General features: G+C 39.6%; 1 protein-coding gene across 1 annotated transcript in view; it reads left to right on the top strand.

Moving 5' to 3' along the window:
• coro2bb (coronin, actin binding protein, 2Bb) overlaps positions 1-16,033 on the top strand; it is a 31,210-nt gene extending 15,177 nt beyond the window's left edge. The window contains exons 6-13 of the mRNA XM_056234927.1: positions 8,372-8,536; positions 9,401-9,517; positions 9,612-9,716; positions 12,288-12,384; positions 13,412-13,524; positions 15,290-15,380; positions 15,497-15,627; positions 15,914-16,033. Coding sequence (XP_056090902.1) covers positions 8,372-8,536; positions 9,401-9,517; positions 9,612-9,716; positions 12,288-12,384; positions 13,412-13,524; positions 15,290-15,380; positions 15,497-15,627; positions 15,914-16,033 — 939 coding nt within the window. The remainder of the gene's footprint in view (positions 1-8,371; positions 8,537-9,400; positions 9,518-9,611; positions 9,717-12,287; positions 12,385-13,411; positions 13,525-15,289; positions 15,381-15,496; positions 15,628-15,913) is intronic.
• Positions 16,034-16,783: the final 750 nt, after the last annotated feature.

The following is a 16,783-nucleotide window of genomic DNA, read 5'->3' as shown; positions in this document are numbered from 1 at the left end:
AAAACATTCAATATTCCTCAAAATGAACAAAATCAGTGAAACGCAAAATCAGATTATGCAAACTCATGCAGTTAATCTCACTTTAATGACCAATGTACTTTATATTGACTACTAAAAATGACTTTATATTTTTAGTTTTTATTTGTGAAGTAAGTGTTGAAAGATTTGTTTGAGCGGCACTGGACACTTCCTTCAGCCTGAGGATTATTATTTCAATTTTGGTGTGAAAGGGCCTTTACATTTGCCCAAAAATAACACTTTTTTGTAAAAACAAAACAAAACAAGCCCAGCCCAGGTGAAAAAGAGTAACGCAAAATTAACGTAACGCATTACTTTTCTTGAAAAGTAACAAAGTAACGCAATTTAATTAAGGGAGTGTTGTGGCAAAAATTCATCTCAGACAAACATCACTGCGTAAGAGACACTCAGAGTCAAATTATATAAAATAGAAGTATTTATTCTTGCAAGAATAGGAGCAGTCTAATACACAGTTGTTACCCTGTGCAGAAGAGTGACACACCCCCAGACAGACTGAACTAGCTTTTATCTTAGTTTCAAGGCCTTCTTCCCCCCAGAGCCTTCCTCCCAGTAGTTTTCCATAGACGTCACTAGTTGGCCCACTAAGCTCCCCTGCACCAAAATGGCCTTCTGACATCTAGGTCAGAGGTCCTTGTTCGTCTGTTCTCTGGAGTGTCTCCCTCTTCTGCCTCCCCAGGTACATAAACAGAATCTTCTCTCACTACAAGTGAGAGACACACATGTGACATTCTTTGAATCATCTATATTTTACTAAAGATCAATGAATATCATTAAAATTGCCACTACAACTCCTCACTTTTTATCATTCTGATTACCCATAATCACAATAATAAACAATAAAACAAATTTTAAGTCATATCATCACACTTATACTCTTCATCTCTGATTTTTTGCATAAATGATCACTCTCCTTGAACCTGTGAAGAAAAGTTTAGAATGAAGAAGCATAAGGCTGTTTTTGTGGGGGAAAGGCCCCGTAATATTTTAGCAAGCAAGTAAACATTTTTACGACGCCTGGCTAAACGAGAAATCACTGTTCCTGCGCTCCTATAAACAGACCCTCAGTCACGCCAGTAAGGAAAAAGGTAGTTATAACATAGTAAGGAAACAAACAGATAAAGTATAATTAAAATCACTCAGTTTCAAACCCTATCTTTGTACGCCATCTCGTAACACGGATGACCGCTGCTTGTAACCTTCTTTAAATCTTTTGCCCTTAATCTTTCTCAGAAAATAAACAAATAGAAGAAAAACAAACAGAACATACATTTAACACATATCTCACTGTAGCTCCCGCTACCCGTATCGTCACATAATTTTGTTCATCCTTGGGATAGACTGTCATTTTCACCAATTGAACAGACAGCATGTTTCACCTGTCACTGTAATCGTATTCCCCCATGAATAACAAAATAATTAGAATAACAATCCTAACTCCTATCATTAAGCCTTTTCAATTAATCTACGCCCATCTCCATATTTCACCTCGGTTTTCCTAACCATATTTTGTTCACTTCTAATTCAATTTAGTAAGCTCTATTTAATGCCATATTTAACAAAATCTAACCAGAGAAGTCTTATAATTTTATCCATTCTTCTAACCAATGCAGTTGTTCAATATTAACTCTAATATTTCCATTACGGACACAATCAATATATTTTCTACATTTACAATCAAATCAATACCTAGTTTGATTCAATCAAACCAAATCATCACAAAACCAGATTCTTCTGTTAAACTTAAACCATCAGTTGTGTTGATCATCTCGTTCGCCCCACGGACTATGGGATGGTTGTGGCCTGTTGGTGTAGGTGAGAGGCTTGGACCCAGGTGTCACACTCTCAAACCATTTTCTGATCCTTATAAGGTTTTCCCTTAAATCACGACCGCACCCCCCCTGGAGTGAACTGTCACCTGTGAATGGAGACCTTAAGTATTTTGTTAGTGACCGCTTGACAACCGCTCGTCCCCTTTGGTGTGACCTGTGGAATCAACAATCTGAAACATTATCTCCGGATAATTTCTTGCTCACTTAATAGCACTCGGGGTCCTTTTACCCTGAAAAAACACTCAACCCAATTTGCTCATGTCCACACAATATTTATACATTTGGAACAGAATTAGTTCTGTTTGATCCAATCCATCCTGACATTCTGTAAAAGGAAAATTTTAAGTTATGCGCTGCGCAGGTGTAGCACCTTTCTGCCACAATAATAACCCAGGCCAGGATAGTTAGCCAAATTCATCCATAACCATCATTTTATTGGCACATTTTGCCCTGTCTCCCAATCCTGCATGCTCTCTGTAAAGAGAAACAAATTTCGAGGTTATTGTCAGATAGTAAAGTACGTAGTTTCTTTTGTCTACTGTTCTCCCGTGTCCTTCGATGCCCTGGCGTTTCCTGTTGAAAACAATCTTTGTTATTGGTGTGTGTGGCACACTCACAGACATCCATTTTGTTAGGCAGAAAAATGGCTTCTTTCAGGGCTTTTATCAAATTACCCCTAGTGTTCTCCCAACATTTATTCAGCAACTGTGAACCCCTTAATAAACCATATTTGGCAATTGTTATACCATCTCCCTCTTGATGCACGACACAACTCGAGCATCAATTTAACATAACATTTAACATAGTGTTTTTTTATAAAGTTTGCCATCAACACTAACCCAAACGTTGTCCTTCAGACAAATTCCCTCCAGACATCTTTCTCTGCCTCTGAAACAAAAATATTACATTCTTCACTTAAAGCCACAATCTCATCTTCTTCTCGAAGTATTTGAAAGGCAACGGCCCTCAGTCTCACAGCGAATCCTGCTTTTCAGGCCTGTTGTTCGGTCTCTCAAGTCAGTCATCTACAAACATTTCCAAAGTCATCAATTTTCCCTATCAGGTCAGGTCGTGCTGTGCAATCTTGGTCAATGTCAGTCAATCATTTCTCCCCCTTTGTTCACAATAATCATAAATGTGAGGGGCTCTCTTGATAATTTCATGTTGACTTAGCCAATATGTCACTTTGTTGTTTCCCTCAAATCTTCAACATTTTCATTTATCTCAGCCCATGCCAGATGGTGATCTACAACTACACAATTCCAATTTACTTAAACTGATCTTCAAATCTACATTATGTATGACAAAAGTATTACTACCAGACAGAGCTTGATGGCCAATCAACTTAAAGCTTGTCCCATGTTCTGTATTGTCTTTTCATCAGAATTATCAGCTTCTTTAAAATTTTTCATTTGCCTTAACCCATCTGTAATGATAAACTCATTCCAGAGGTTAATGACGCAATATACACACCATTCAGGCGGAATATTAGTGCCCCAAACTAATACATACAAGACATAAAGTGCTGTCACCATCACACACACTCATTCTAGACACACATATGTTAACTGCTCATTCTCAATGTTCACTTTTCTTTATATTATTGCTAAAAGATTTAAATTTTAAATAAGATTTTAACCTTTCCATTTTTCCTGTAGCTTCTATCTAATTTTACATGGTATCTTAACCACTTTCAAAGCATGTCTTGTTCATTATTCATTTGATTTTTAGACAAGTCAGCTGGGTTGTTTTGTTTCATTATCATTATTTTGCTTCAGCTTGCTCTAGCAGGCAGATAACAGAGAGACAGACACAGTTACCATCCCTTCCTCCAACTCAGGCAGTCTCTCTCACTATAAATAAATAATCTTTTTCAACAGCCTTCTAAGGCTGTAACTTAGACAAAATGTAATATTAAATTAATTACAATAACCTTTGACCATTCACCTTGTTATCCAGACTTTTCTCAAATCTACAAGAGCTGTCTTCATCTTTAGCCACCACCATGTCTAACGACCTTCAGGAGTTAAAACTATGTCATAGACCTATTAGTTCAAAATCAACACTATGATTTTCCTTGCCCATAAGGCAAACCAGTACATAAAAAGTTTTGCTACTGTCTCCACAACAACTAATGGGAATCACTTCATGGCCTCAGCTGGCTCTTGAAAGCCCACTCCTGTTAGCCCTTTATCTATAATCTCCATCAGGGTGTTTTCCCCTGGCATATTTGCAGACGCTTGTCACAAAAAAAACAAAAAAACAAGCCATACAATGAATGCGGTTTCTGGTGATTGGTATTAGAGGAACACTCACGTTTCTGGGTCAGACTGCCTGTAACTCCTCACAGCTCATCCGCCCTAACGATAAAGGATGCTGCTGGCCTCACAGTCATCCGCTCCACTCTCATACCTTTCTCACATAAACACCTCCATCTTGAGATGCCAGTGACTTTACGTGATCCACTCTGGCTTGGGTTGCCCCCTGTCTGGCCAATAGAAGGTCTTACCCGTCATAGAGATGGCCACTCGTGCCCACTGGTGACAGCTCTTTCCCATCACAGGCTGTTTGCTTCAACAGAACTCAGCTGTTTTCTAGAGCTTAGGAAAGGCACGTTCAAGAGTCACCAGAGCCATTCGGATTGCCTAATAGTGTTCACACAGGGAGACAGGTCAATAACAACAGTATTTAATCACTTAAATCCATTAACCATCTTAAAAGCAGAAACCTAGCTACTTGGATTATACTCAGTGAATTTAGATCACAACCGTACATTCAGTGTACTTCATCTGTAGCCGGAGCCATCGGTCCTGAATGGTGGAGACTAAATGAGACAAAGAAGTTACTGGTCCTAAAATAAGCTAATCAAAATGTCATCTTTATCTGTATTATTATTTTAAATACTTCTTTAAAGTCATTCAGTTTTATTTTTAAAACATCTCTGTGTCTATGATCCTTCAACTGAAACACTGTGCTTTACTTATTATCACAGATACCAGCTTTTAGCTGATTCATTAAATGAGAGAGACTCTGAGACTCTATTGGATGGTACACTGCTCTCTCATATACTTCTAACATCAAACTTTTATCTATCATCTTTTAACTCTATCCCAGCTTAAGGCATCTTTGCCAGAAATTACATACGGTTTCAAATAAACATATTATTTATATTTGTCTTTTGTCCACCTCAGGGAATTTAGACATTACAAATTTCCACTCAGATTGAGTCTCTGTCGCACTGGCAGTTTCAGGCACAGCACACATCAGATTTTAGATAAGCGAACTGTTTCAATACAGCCCATAACAAACTTATCTTTTGAAAGCAAAACATCAGCTTCTAGTTCTTTCATGGTCAACTTTTCAAGCCGTTTGTTTAATCAGATGCCTTTCAACATATTTTACATTTAGCAACTGTTAATTCAGTAGCCTACTGCTTCTGCTTATTTGTTCTTACATAATGGTAATTATTCTAGTTCTCAATAACATTTCACATTTCTCAATCTCAATTACCATAGCTTAATCTCTGACTTCAAAGTTTTCTCTTCTAGGAGTTTATCAGTCTCCAATCAGGATTCACACTAACTTTGACAAGGCTACTCTGCATCTTTTGCAGTTATTATAAATCATCTTTGAGATCTGTCTCTCTATATTACCTTTACATATTTTGCAACTCACATTTGTTGGAGTCACAAAAGGATTCACTTTAAGACTTCAATCTTTTAACCTTGTTTTTTATCTCTTATTTCTCAGACCAAAAATTGTCACTGTCGTCATTTAAACACTGATCTATTTTCAACCCTACATTATTATCAGAAATGTGTCACGTGTTAAATGGTCCTACTGACCACAATCCAGACACTCTCTGTCATCTGGTTGGTTCGTGTGTCAGCCTCAACTACAGCATCAGACACCTTGCAGTTTGATCACTGTGAAGGGCTTCAACTTAACACGCCCTTGAAGCAGTGTGTGTCCCATTCAGGAATGTAAACAGAGCCACTGATAAGCAGTTCTCTGTATTCTTTTTACAGTCCACCAATGGCGGATTTAATCACAATAGCCAAATCATAATCTTCATCATTATTATTGGCAGAACATTATACATTATTGATTTCCAGAATCTTTGGACATAGCTGTCTTTACACCTTACAAGTACTGTTGCTGTTATCCCAGCTTATCTTTTACAAAACATCATCTGCAAATCTCTTCAAAGTGAGATCTTCAGAGCAGAGCTGTTTACAGCATTTGCTCTCTTCTGTCTCACTATTTATTTATTTATTTATTTTCCCGGACTGTTCCGTTACTCTTCATAAAGTGTAACAATTTGTACATCATTATTTTCATTACAACTGGTTTGAAGCCTTTTTTCTTCCACCACATGGTTAGTCTGCAGATTCAACTTAATATTATCATTATTGTCTCAGTCTTATCTCTACTGTTTCTCCAAAACAGATTATATTACTCAGTCCGTAAATGACACAGACAACCATTATAGCTACTTGCTTCAATACCCTTATTTTCTTAACATTAATAAAATAAAGCAGATATATCATCATTTCAATCATTATTTTATCAAAATCTAGAATTGTTCCCCATTCTGCTTAAAACATTCTTCATATCATGTTAATCCCTGTCAATCATACAATGCCTTATTTTATTCTAAAACTTTTCATATCATTTAAACAGTTACTTTGACTTCCATAAATTCTGTCAGACCATGTCTATTTTCATCACATATAGTTTTCTACTATATTTCTCCTTTCTTTTCCCTACATGCCAGTTCCTTCATTATCCTCTCCTTTCTTTTCTCAAACATGCCAGTTCCTTCATTATCTAACCAGTACATGATTGTTTGCACAATCCCCACAAAAACATATCTCACACACCAACCTTTTTGTTTTTTTCACTTCCCTCTTCCACCAAGTCTCACTTACAGTTCCCTCTATTTAACACAGACAGGCTTATTGCTTCTTGCTACTTCAATCCTTGTCATATAAATTTAAGTTCTATAGACATCTAATGTCATGCATCCATTATCTGTTCACATTTTTTACACACATGTTGAACGCAGCCACAACAACCTTTTGTCCCGCTGCCCTGTTCCACTGATTCTCGCACACTCTTAATCTATTTGTGCTCAGTGTTCCCTCCCTGGGGAAATCATGGTATTTTCCCAGTTTTTTCAATATCTAAAACATACATTTTCCCCCATACTTTCCTAGTTCTACAGAAAACCGGTGTATCAAATTTCGCAAGCTTGCTTTTGAGACATCCCCATACCGGCTGTTTTCTGTTCTCTGTGGATTTCTCTTCAACGCGCGTTTTCTTTAATCTGTTAGGCGTCCCTAAACAAATCCGATTCTTTCTTTTAACCCAAATCGGTCGGGTTGCACTATTAGTGCCCTCCTAATTACGGTTTACCAAAAAATTCTGGTTCCCCCTAATTAGCCTCAGTACCTAAAAACAATTTGCTCCGTCGTGGAACAACTGATTTTCAGGTTACCTATCTGTTTGAAATCTCTTGATCTGTTACAGATCTCAATTAATCTCAGATAATTTTCTCTCGTATCTGTTTGAAACCTCTTGATCTATATATAGATCTCAATTAATCTCAGATTACGTACCACAGAAACAGCCCTCAGCCAATATGGTTCAATTTCACTCTTCTCCCAATTAAACCATTTAATTTCCTTACCCAAAAGAAAATAAATTGAACTGTCTCTTACCAGAGATGCTTCTGTTGCCACCTGCGGGTTCTTTAGATTCCAGTGGTCGATTCTCCCGGCCCTGATATCGGTCGGCCCCTCTCTCTCAAGTTTACGAGGTAGAGCTGGAACTTACTTAGTCCAGGTGGCCAAACACCGTCCGATCTCAGGTCCAGGAGGCACGTCCAAGGAATATCACTTCTGACACCAAAACTGTTGTGGCAAAAATTCATCTCAGACAAACATCACTGCGTAAGAGACACTCAGAGTCAAATTATATAAAATAGAAGTATTTATTCTTGCAAGAATAGGAGCAGTCTAATACACAGTTGTTACCCTGTGCAGAAGAGTGACACACCCCCAGACAGACTGAACTAGCTTTTATCTTAGTTTCAAGGCCTTCTTCCCCCCAGAGCCTTCCTCCCAGTAGTTTTCCATAGACGTCACTAGTTGGCCCACTAAGCCCCCCTGCACCAAATGGCCTTCTGACATCTAGGTCAGAGGTCCTTGTTCGTCTGTTCTCTGGAGTGTCTCCCTCTTCTGCCTCCCCAGGTACATAAACAGAATCTTCTCTCACTACAAGTGAGAGACACACATGTGACATTCTTTGAATCATCTATATTTTACTAAAGATCAATGAATATCATTAAAATTGCCACTACAGGAGTAACGCAATATTGTAATGCATTACTTTTCAAAGTAACTTTCCCCAACACTGACCAAGACAGCCGGAACTAACCCGCAGAGAACTGAAGGAGTACATGACTGACAATAGTGATATATTTGTTGTTGACGATGCAGATTCTGATTTGGAATCTGGAAGAGGGCGTGGCTGTGAAGATGATTGACAGCCATCCAGATGTTGTCCTCTGTATGTCCTTCAACACTGATGGAAGTTTACTGGCCACGAGCTGCAAGGATAAAAAACTGCGGATTATTGATCCGCGTTCAGGGAAAGTTCTTCAGGTGAGTCTTATACCAGCACAAGCCAATGCTAATAAATTATATATATATATATAATAATATATAAACAAATTTTAAAATTTAAATATAGTGTACAGTTAAAATATATAATTTAAAAATAAATTTTTTTTTTTTTATTTAAATAATATATATATATATATATATATATATATATATATATATATATATATATATAATAATTTAAATAAAAACGATTTATATTTTATTTTTAAATTATATATTTTAACTGTACACTATATTTAAATGAAAAAGTTTGTTTAATTAAATACATTTTGTCGAAAATAAATGTTATTTTTGCATCATTCTGATTTGGTGTCGCTGATTTACCATACACATTATTGTTTTTATAATAAATAAATAAAAATATACAGTATCTATATTTTAATTTAAATAAAGAAAATTTATATTTATTTATATATATATATTTATATTTTACGAAATGTTTTATAATTTTATAATTTTTTATAATTTTCTTTTAGAATTGGCTTATTTAATATTGAAATAGTATAAATATTAATGTAATGTCATTGTTTAAAATATTACTATTATGAATTCTTATTATAATATTATAAAATTTCCCAATTAATCAAACACTGTTTCGGGTTTTACGAGTTATTATTCAAGTAAAAAGAAATTACAATAAAAGAAATGGAACGAATAAAAACACAAGCATTTTGATTTTATTTTTGTGCATTTTAAAGAGCACAAAATTTTAAAATAAAATACAAAACTAGCTTTATTACTAGCTTTAAAACTAAATTTATTTTAAAGCTTATATTTGAACTCTACATTATATTTTAACCGAACCTGTTTGTTTAGTTCTATATAATTTGTACATCCAAACAGGAAGCAGACTGTAAAAGCACGAGAGTGAACCGCGTGGTGTTTCTGGGTAATCTGAAACGTGTCCTTACCACAGGCGTCTCCAGGTGGAACACCAGACAGATTGCATTATGGGATCAGGTAGGGTCTAAATGGTTGACGGTCATCATCCTCTATGTCTCTAGGCCGACTAGAATAAGTCAACAGATTAATCTGGATATTTGTTTATATGTAGGAGGACCTGTCTGCACCCGTCATGGAGGAAGAGATCGATGGGCTGTCGGGAGTCCTCTTCCCGTTCTATGATCCCGACACACACATGATCTATCTGGCCGGGAAGGTGAGCGAGCCAAGTGCAAATATTTTCTTTATTAAAGGGGTGGTGTAATGCCCTTTTCACAAGATGTAAAATAAGTCTCTGATGAGTGTGTATGTGAAGTTTTAGCTCAAAATACACCACAGATATTTTATAAAGCATGTTAAAGTTGTCCCTTTTTGAGGGTGAGCATTGAGCAACAACGCACAGTTTTTGTGTCTGTCCCTTTAAATGCAAATGAGCGGCTGCTCACGACAAACGGGGGCGACAGTTAGGTGACATGTAGTTGCAAAGTTACTCATAGTTAGTAGAATGTCTAAAGTGGACTATCGAAATAAAGTGTTACCTTGGATTGTATTGCATACTCAGGGTTCTCAAGTCTCACGCATTGGCCGTGAGACACACGACACGCAATTCAACCAGTTCACACGCTCACACACCGTGTATTTCTCACGCTGAAAAGGCAATGGCAACCAAGTTGTCCTGCAAGCTTTATAACGTTGTATACGAGGCGCAGGCACACAAAGTGAAGTTTCCTGCCGCCAGCGCGTCCGTATCTCGGCCAGATTGCGTTCGTTGCTAGGCAACATAGATGCGCGAACACACGGAAGTTGATGGAACATTCTCGGCCACCGTACGTTCGTTACTAGGCAACATAGATGCGCGAACACACGGAAGTTGACGGAACATTCTCGGCCGCTGTACGTTCGTTACTAGGCAACTAGGGGTGGAACGGTACATGTATTCGTACCGAACCGAAACGGTACGGGCGTCACGGTTCGGTGCACGAATTTACACGGAGAATACACGGTATAAAAATAAATAAAACTCGCGTGGAAATTAATTAATGTAATGCGGAACTACTGTTAGATACGCGGGTTCTTTAGGGACACATATTCTGGACCATCGGCTTTGCTCTGAACGCGCGTCCGAACGCGCGTCCGAAATCGTACCGAACCGTGATGTCTGAACCGAACCGTGACTTCTGTGTACCGTTCCACCCCTATAGGCAACATAGATGCGCGAACACACGGAAGTTGACGGAACATTCTCGGCCACCGTACGTTCGTTACTAGGCAACATAGATGCGCGAACACACGGAACTTGACGGAACATTCTCGGCCACTGTACGTTCGTTGCTAGGCAACATAGGTGCGCGAACACACGGAAGTTGACGGAACATTCTCGGCCACTGTACGTTCGTTACTAGGCAACATAGATGCGCGAACACACGGAAGTTGACGGAACATTCTCGGCCGCTGTACGTTCGTTGCTAGGCAACATAGGTGCGCGAACACACGGAAGTTGACGGAACATTCTCGGCCACCGTACGTTCGTTACTAGGCAACATAGATGCGCGAACACACGGAAGTTGACGGAACATTCTCGGCCACCGTACGTTCGTTACTAGGCAACATAGATGCGCGAACACACGGAACTTGACGGAACATTCTCGGCCACTGTACGTTCGTTGCTAGGCAACATAGGTGCGCGAACACACGGAAGTTGACGGAACATTCTCGGCCACTGTACGTTCGTTACTAGGCAACATAGATGCGCGAACACACGGAAGTTGACGGAACATTCTCGGCCGCTGTACGTTCGTTGCTAGGCAACATAGGTGCGCGAACACACGGAAGTTGACGGAACATTCTCGGCCACTGTACGTTCGTTACTAGGCAACATAGATGCGCGAACACACGGAAGTTGACGGAACATTCTCGGCCACTGTACGTTCGTTGCTAGGTAACCAACAACATCGCGCGCACACACGTCGTGATGGAGAAGGTAAGTTGGAAGAAAGCTCGTCTAACATTTTTAGGCTAGAACATTTAATATATAGCCAATCGTATACATTATTATTGATGCAGTCAAAAAATCTACAACTACTTTGCAACCAGGCCAGAAGCTTTGGCTCAGTTTGGCTAGCTAACGTTATCTCAAACTAAGGGAAATGTTAGCGGGTATGGGAAGGAATGAAGTATTAATAGTCTTTCTAGTTACATTAAGGCTACATGTATTAAAGCAGACGACAACACAAAACACATTTCATAAGCTGGAGTGTGTACTCTTGTGTACACACACACACACACACACACACACACACACACATCACACATCACACACACACACCTTAATACTCTAATATGTCCATTTGTTCACAATGTCCCACCACACAATAAATCATTACACTATTTCGACTAGACACATTCAAAATGCAAAAAGATTTGTTTTTCCAAACTGTTTGGAACAATTTGTTATATTTTTGTATATTTGTAATTTTGAAATATAACATTAAAGAGTATATTTGATGTGATGAATTGCTCTGTCATTTATCAGATTTACCAATTGTTATAATTTCAATTTGTGCTGGTTAATTATGAACAATGGGTAAAATTGGGGCGGGGGCGGGGCTCCATCAGGATCCATTAGAACCGCATGTGATCTCACTCCAAGCTTTTGATAAAACTTGAATGCAAATTGTATTTATATATAGCATCTAACAAACTATTTACAGTTGTGCAAAGTAAATTACGTGTGAACATGTGCCGACCTGCATGTGTGATCTGACTGGAGGTGGTGTGGCGTCCACAGGGCGACGGAAACATCCGGTATTACGAGGTCAGTGCGGAGAAGCCGTTCCTGCAGTTGCTGATGGAGTTCAGGTCTCCGGCTCCTCAGAAGGGTCTCGGTGAGTTTATGATCAACACAGACTGTCACTCACACACTCACACACACACTCAACACACGGCACAGAGCGCCACCATCTGGTCACATCGAGAATTGCAATTTTTATGTTTCAAATAAAGATCTCGATTCTGAACTAACAACTAAACAAAATAATGTAATTACTGACTAAATGTAAATTGCTGCAGTTTATTTCAAACGTTTAATTAATCTGAATTAATTCTTTTTTTTTAAAGTCAGCTTGAATAAATGATTCAATGACTCACTCATAAACACTTAAAGTCCCCCTGCAGTCAATAATTTTAGCCCTTAAAACTCATCTTTGATCACCAAAATTACATATTGAAATGTGTTTTCCTCGGAAAAAAATTTCTTCATGCCTTGAAATATCTTGAATGTAACTCGACACACCCGTGCCTCATTTAGTATACGCGCTTCTATGAATATGCAAATGAGCCCCGCCTCCACTCACTCACTCAGCTCAGAGATCCACTGGTTGACGAGCACACGTTGATCTGATTGGTTACAAGGTCGTTTGTGACGTCAGAAACACCAGCGATTTCAAACCGTGTTTTTGAGACTGTCTTTGGTTCACTGCAGTTTTAAGCAGAAAATACTCAGCAATGCTGTCGACTTATGAATTTACACATGGTGTGTCTTAAAGCATATTAAAAACACCATATAGACACATAAACAACATTAAAAGCTGGATTTTCACCACAGGGGGACTTTAACTGGTTTCATTACTGGATGAATCAGTATTTTTGAACGAATCACTTGAGTGAATGATTCAATGACAAATAGATTTTTTAAAGTCACTTGTCGCGATATAACGATGTAATAATCAATATAATTTTGTTACTTTAGGCGCCATGTTACTTTCAAAAGGTGATTTGCTCTATTTTGATCGCTTTCGTAGACATCCGTGTTTATATCCGAACTCTAACCTTTTATCCAGCGCTTCTGTGATCATGTAAAGGTGGAGTGATGAGTGGAGGGTGGAGGTGAACGAGTGTGATGTTGTCATGCAGGTGTGATGCCCAAGCGCGGCGTCGATGTGGGCGAGTGCGAGATCTTCAGGTTTTATAAGCTGGTGACTCTGAAAAATATGGTGGAGCCCATTTCCATGATCGTCCCGCGCAGGGTGAGAGAAGCCACGATTTAACTTGGGTTCAGCTTTAAAGACAAGATGGAATGAGACGCTTCTCTGAGTGAGAAGAAATGATGTCAAGTGGCTTTTAACTCTTTCCCCGCCATTGATGAAATTTTCTGTCATGTGTGTATGTGTGAGAGAGTGTGTGTGAGTGTGTTTGTGTGTGTGTGTGTTCAGCTCCACATGTCTGATACTGTGTGTGTGTGTGTGTGTGTGTGTGTGTTCAGCTCCACATGTCTGATACTGTGTGTGTGTGTGTGTGTGTGTGTGTGTGTGTGTGTGTGTGTGTGTGTGTGTGTGTGTTCAGCTCCACATGTCTGATACTGTGTGTGTGTGTGTTCAGCTCCACATGTCTGATACTGTGTTTGTGTGTGTGTCCAGCTCCACATGTCTGATACTGTGTGTGTGTGTGTGTGTGTGTGTGTGTGTGTGTGTGTGTGTGTGTTCAGCTCCACATGTCTGATACTGTGTGTGTGTGTGTGTGTGTGTGTGTGTGTGTGTTCAGCTCCACATGTCAGATACTCTGTGTGTGTGTGTCCAGCTCCACATGTCTGATACTGTGTGTGTGTGTGTGTTCAGCTCCACATGTCTGATAATGTGTGTGTGTGTGTGTGTCCAGCTCCACATGTCTGATAATGTGTGTGTGTGTGTTCAGCTCCACATGTCTGATACTGTGTGTGTGTCTAGCTCCATATGTCTGATACTGTGTGTGTGTGTGTGTCCAGCTCCACATGTCTGATACTGTGTGTGTGTGTGTGTGTGTGTGTGTGTGTGTGTGTTCAGCTCCACATGTCAGATACTCTGTGTGTGTGTGTCCAGCTCCACATGTCTGATACTGTGTGTGTGTGTTCAGCTCCACATGTCTGATACTGTGTCTGTGTGTGTGTGTGTGTGTGTGTGTGTGTGTGTGTGTGTGTGTGTGTGTGTGTTCAGCTCCACATGTCATATACTGTGTGTGTGTGTGTGTGTGTGTGTGTGTGTGTTCAGCTCCACTTGTATGTGTGTGTGTGTGTGTGTGTGAGTGAGTGAGTGTCTCTGTGTGCGAGTGTGTGTGAGGTGTGCGAGTGTGTGTGTGTGAGTGTCTGTGTGCGAGTGTCTGTGTGCGAGTGTGTGTGTGTGTGCGAGCGAGTGTGTGTGTGAGTGTCTGTGTGTGTGTCTGTGTGTGTGCGAGTGTCTGTGTGTAAGTTTGTTTGTGTGTGTGCAAGTGTGTGTGAGTGTCTGTATGGGAGTGTGTGTGAGTGTCTGTATGCGAGTGTGCGAGTGTCTGTGTCCAAGTGTGTGTGTGCGAGTGTCTGTGTCCAAGTGTGTGTGTGTGTGTGTGTGTGTGTGTGTGTGTGTGTGCGAGTGTCTGTGTCCAAGTGTGTGTGTGTGTGTGTGTGTGTGTGTGTGTGTGCGAGTGTCTGTGTCCAAGTGTGTGTGTGTGTGTGTGTGTGTGTGTGTGTGTGTGTGTGTGCGAGTGTCTGTGTCCAAGTGTGTGTGTGTGTGTGCGAGCGTGTATTTATAACACAACACTTCTCTGCTATTGACAGGATCTGCTGTTTAAAAGCAGAGGCTCTGTTCTTTCTTTGGATATATTGCATGTTCAGGCCATTAAAGTTTTGTGAAAATGATAAAAAATGCTGGCGGGGAAATATTTAAAGTCACTGAAACAATGCCATTACACACTGAAAGACCTTCTGTGATGTGTGTGTGTGTGTGTGTGTGTGTGTGTGTGTGTGTGTGTGTGTGTGTGTGTGTGTGTGTGTGTGTGCTGCAGTCGGAGTCGTTTCAGGAGGATGTTTTCCCGATGACGGCGGGCTCAGAGCCGGCTCTGTCGGCCGAGGAGTGGCTCAGTGGGACCGACAGGGGTGACGTCTTTATCCACATATATATCTGGGAATAAATGCATAAATAAACATGATCTGAGGTCATTAAAGTATAGATGTGTGTGTGTGTGTGTGTGTGTGTGTGTGTGTGTGTACAGGGCCAGTGCTGATTTCTCTTAAAGAAGCGTATAAACGTCCAAATCCAGCAGGACTCAGAGCATCGAGACGAGACAGACGCACTGTGAAGGGTATCGACTTACTGGAGAACACTTCAAACACAGACAAAGAGGTGTGTGTGAGTCTGTGTGTGTGTGTGTTTTTGTGTGTGTGTGTGTGTGTGTGTGTGTGTTTGTTTGTGTGAGAGTGTGAGTCTGTGAGTGAGTGAGTGAGTGTGTGTGTGTGTGTGTGTGTGTGTGTGTGTGTGTGTGTGTGTGTGACCTCAATGCAGATCTTGTAGCCCAATATGAGATTATTAGGGTGTTTTTCCCAGGAGAAACATCAGTGAACTTCTCCATTTGCTCTATTTAAGCTTTGTGTAAACGAGATATCGTGGAGATGACGTGTGTGTTTTGCAGCTGCTGAAGACGGTCTACAGGCAGCAGGACGAGCTGAGGAAGCTCAAACATCAGCTCGCAGAGAAAGACCAGAGAATCCGGCAACTGGAGCTGGAGCTCAAGAACCTGAGGAACACGTGACGACTAAACAGCCGATAGACCGCTATAAACCGTAAATAATTGTTTTATTAATATTTTATGGATTTATTTTTAAATTTAATAACGTTATTGAAGATGGATGTGATTTTTTTGAAGTGCTAATTCTCCCAAAATTGAAATTTCAGTCATTATTTACTCACTCCCATGCTGATATTTTCACCCTGCAAAAATGCTTTTCTTACTCAGTATTTTCGTCTTGTTTCCAGTCCAAAATATCTAAAATCTCTTAAATCAAGATGCATTTAGTTTTGGTTCAACTTTGGTTTACTTTGATCAACTTTGGTTTACATCAATTTATCAATTCACCTACCCATGTAAAAGGTCATACCCTGGATCTTGTGTGTTGTTCAGGTCTAACTCCTCATAATTGTACTACTTCTGATCTGTCCATATCCGATCATATGTTGGTGTCGTTTAATGTTCAGTTACCTGTTTTTAAGCACAATCAATGCCGTTCTATCTCATTCCGGAACATAAAAAACATTGATGTTACGATCTTTGCTGAATCATTTTCCAACCTTTGTAGTAATGTTCACTATTCCACCCCAGACGACCTGATTTTACATTACAATAATGGATTGCAAACTATCTTAGATGTTTGTGCTCCATTAAAAACCAGGTCGGTTTCATTTGTTAAGTCTGCTCCTTGGTTTACTCCAGAACTACGCATATTAAAAGTTAAAGGTCGACGCCTGGAGCGATTATATGTTAAGACTGGACTTGTGGTGCATA

Source organism: Rhinichthys klamathensis, unplaced genomic scaffold (genome assembly GCF_029890125.1).
Source record: "Rhinichthys klamathensis goyatoka isolate OS25496 unplaced genomic scaffold, OSU_Roscu_1.1 h1tg000409l_1, whole genome shotgun sequence".
Lineage (NCBI taxonomy): Eukaryota > Metazoa > Chordata > Actinopteri > Cypriniformes > Leuciscidae > Rhinichthys > Rhinichthys klamathensis.
Note: the sequence above shows the minus strand (reverse complement) of the source record. Positions and strands in the feature narration are given on the sequence as shown.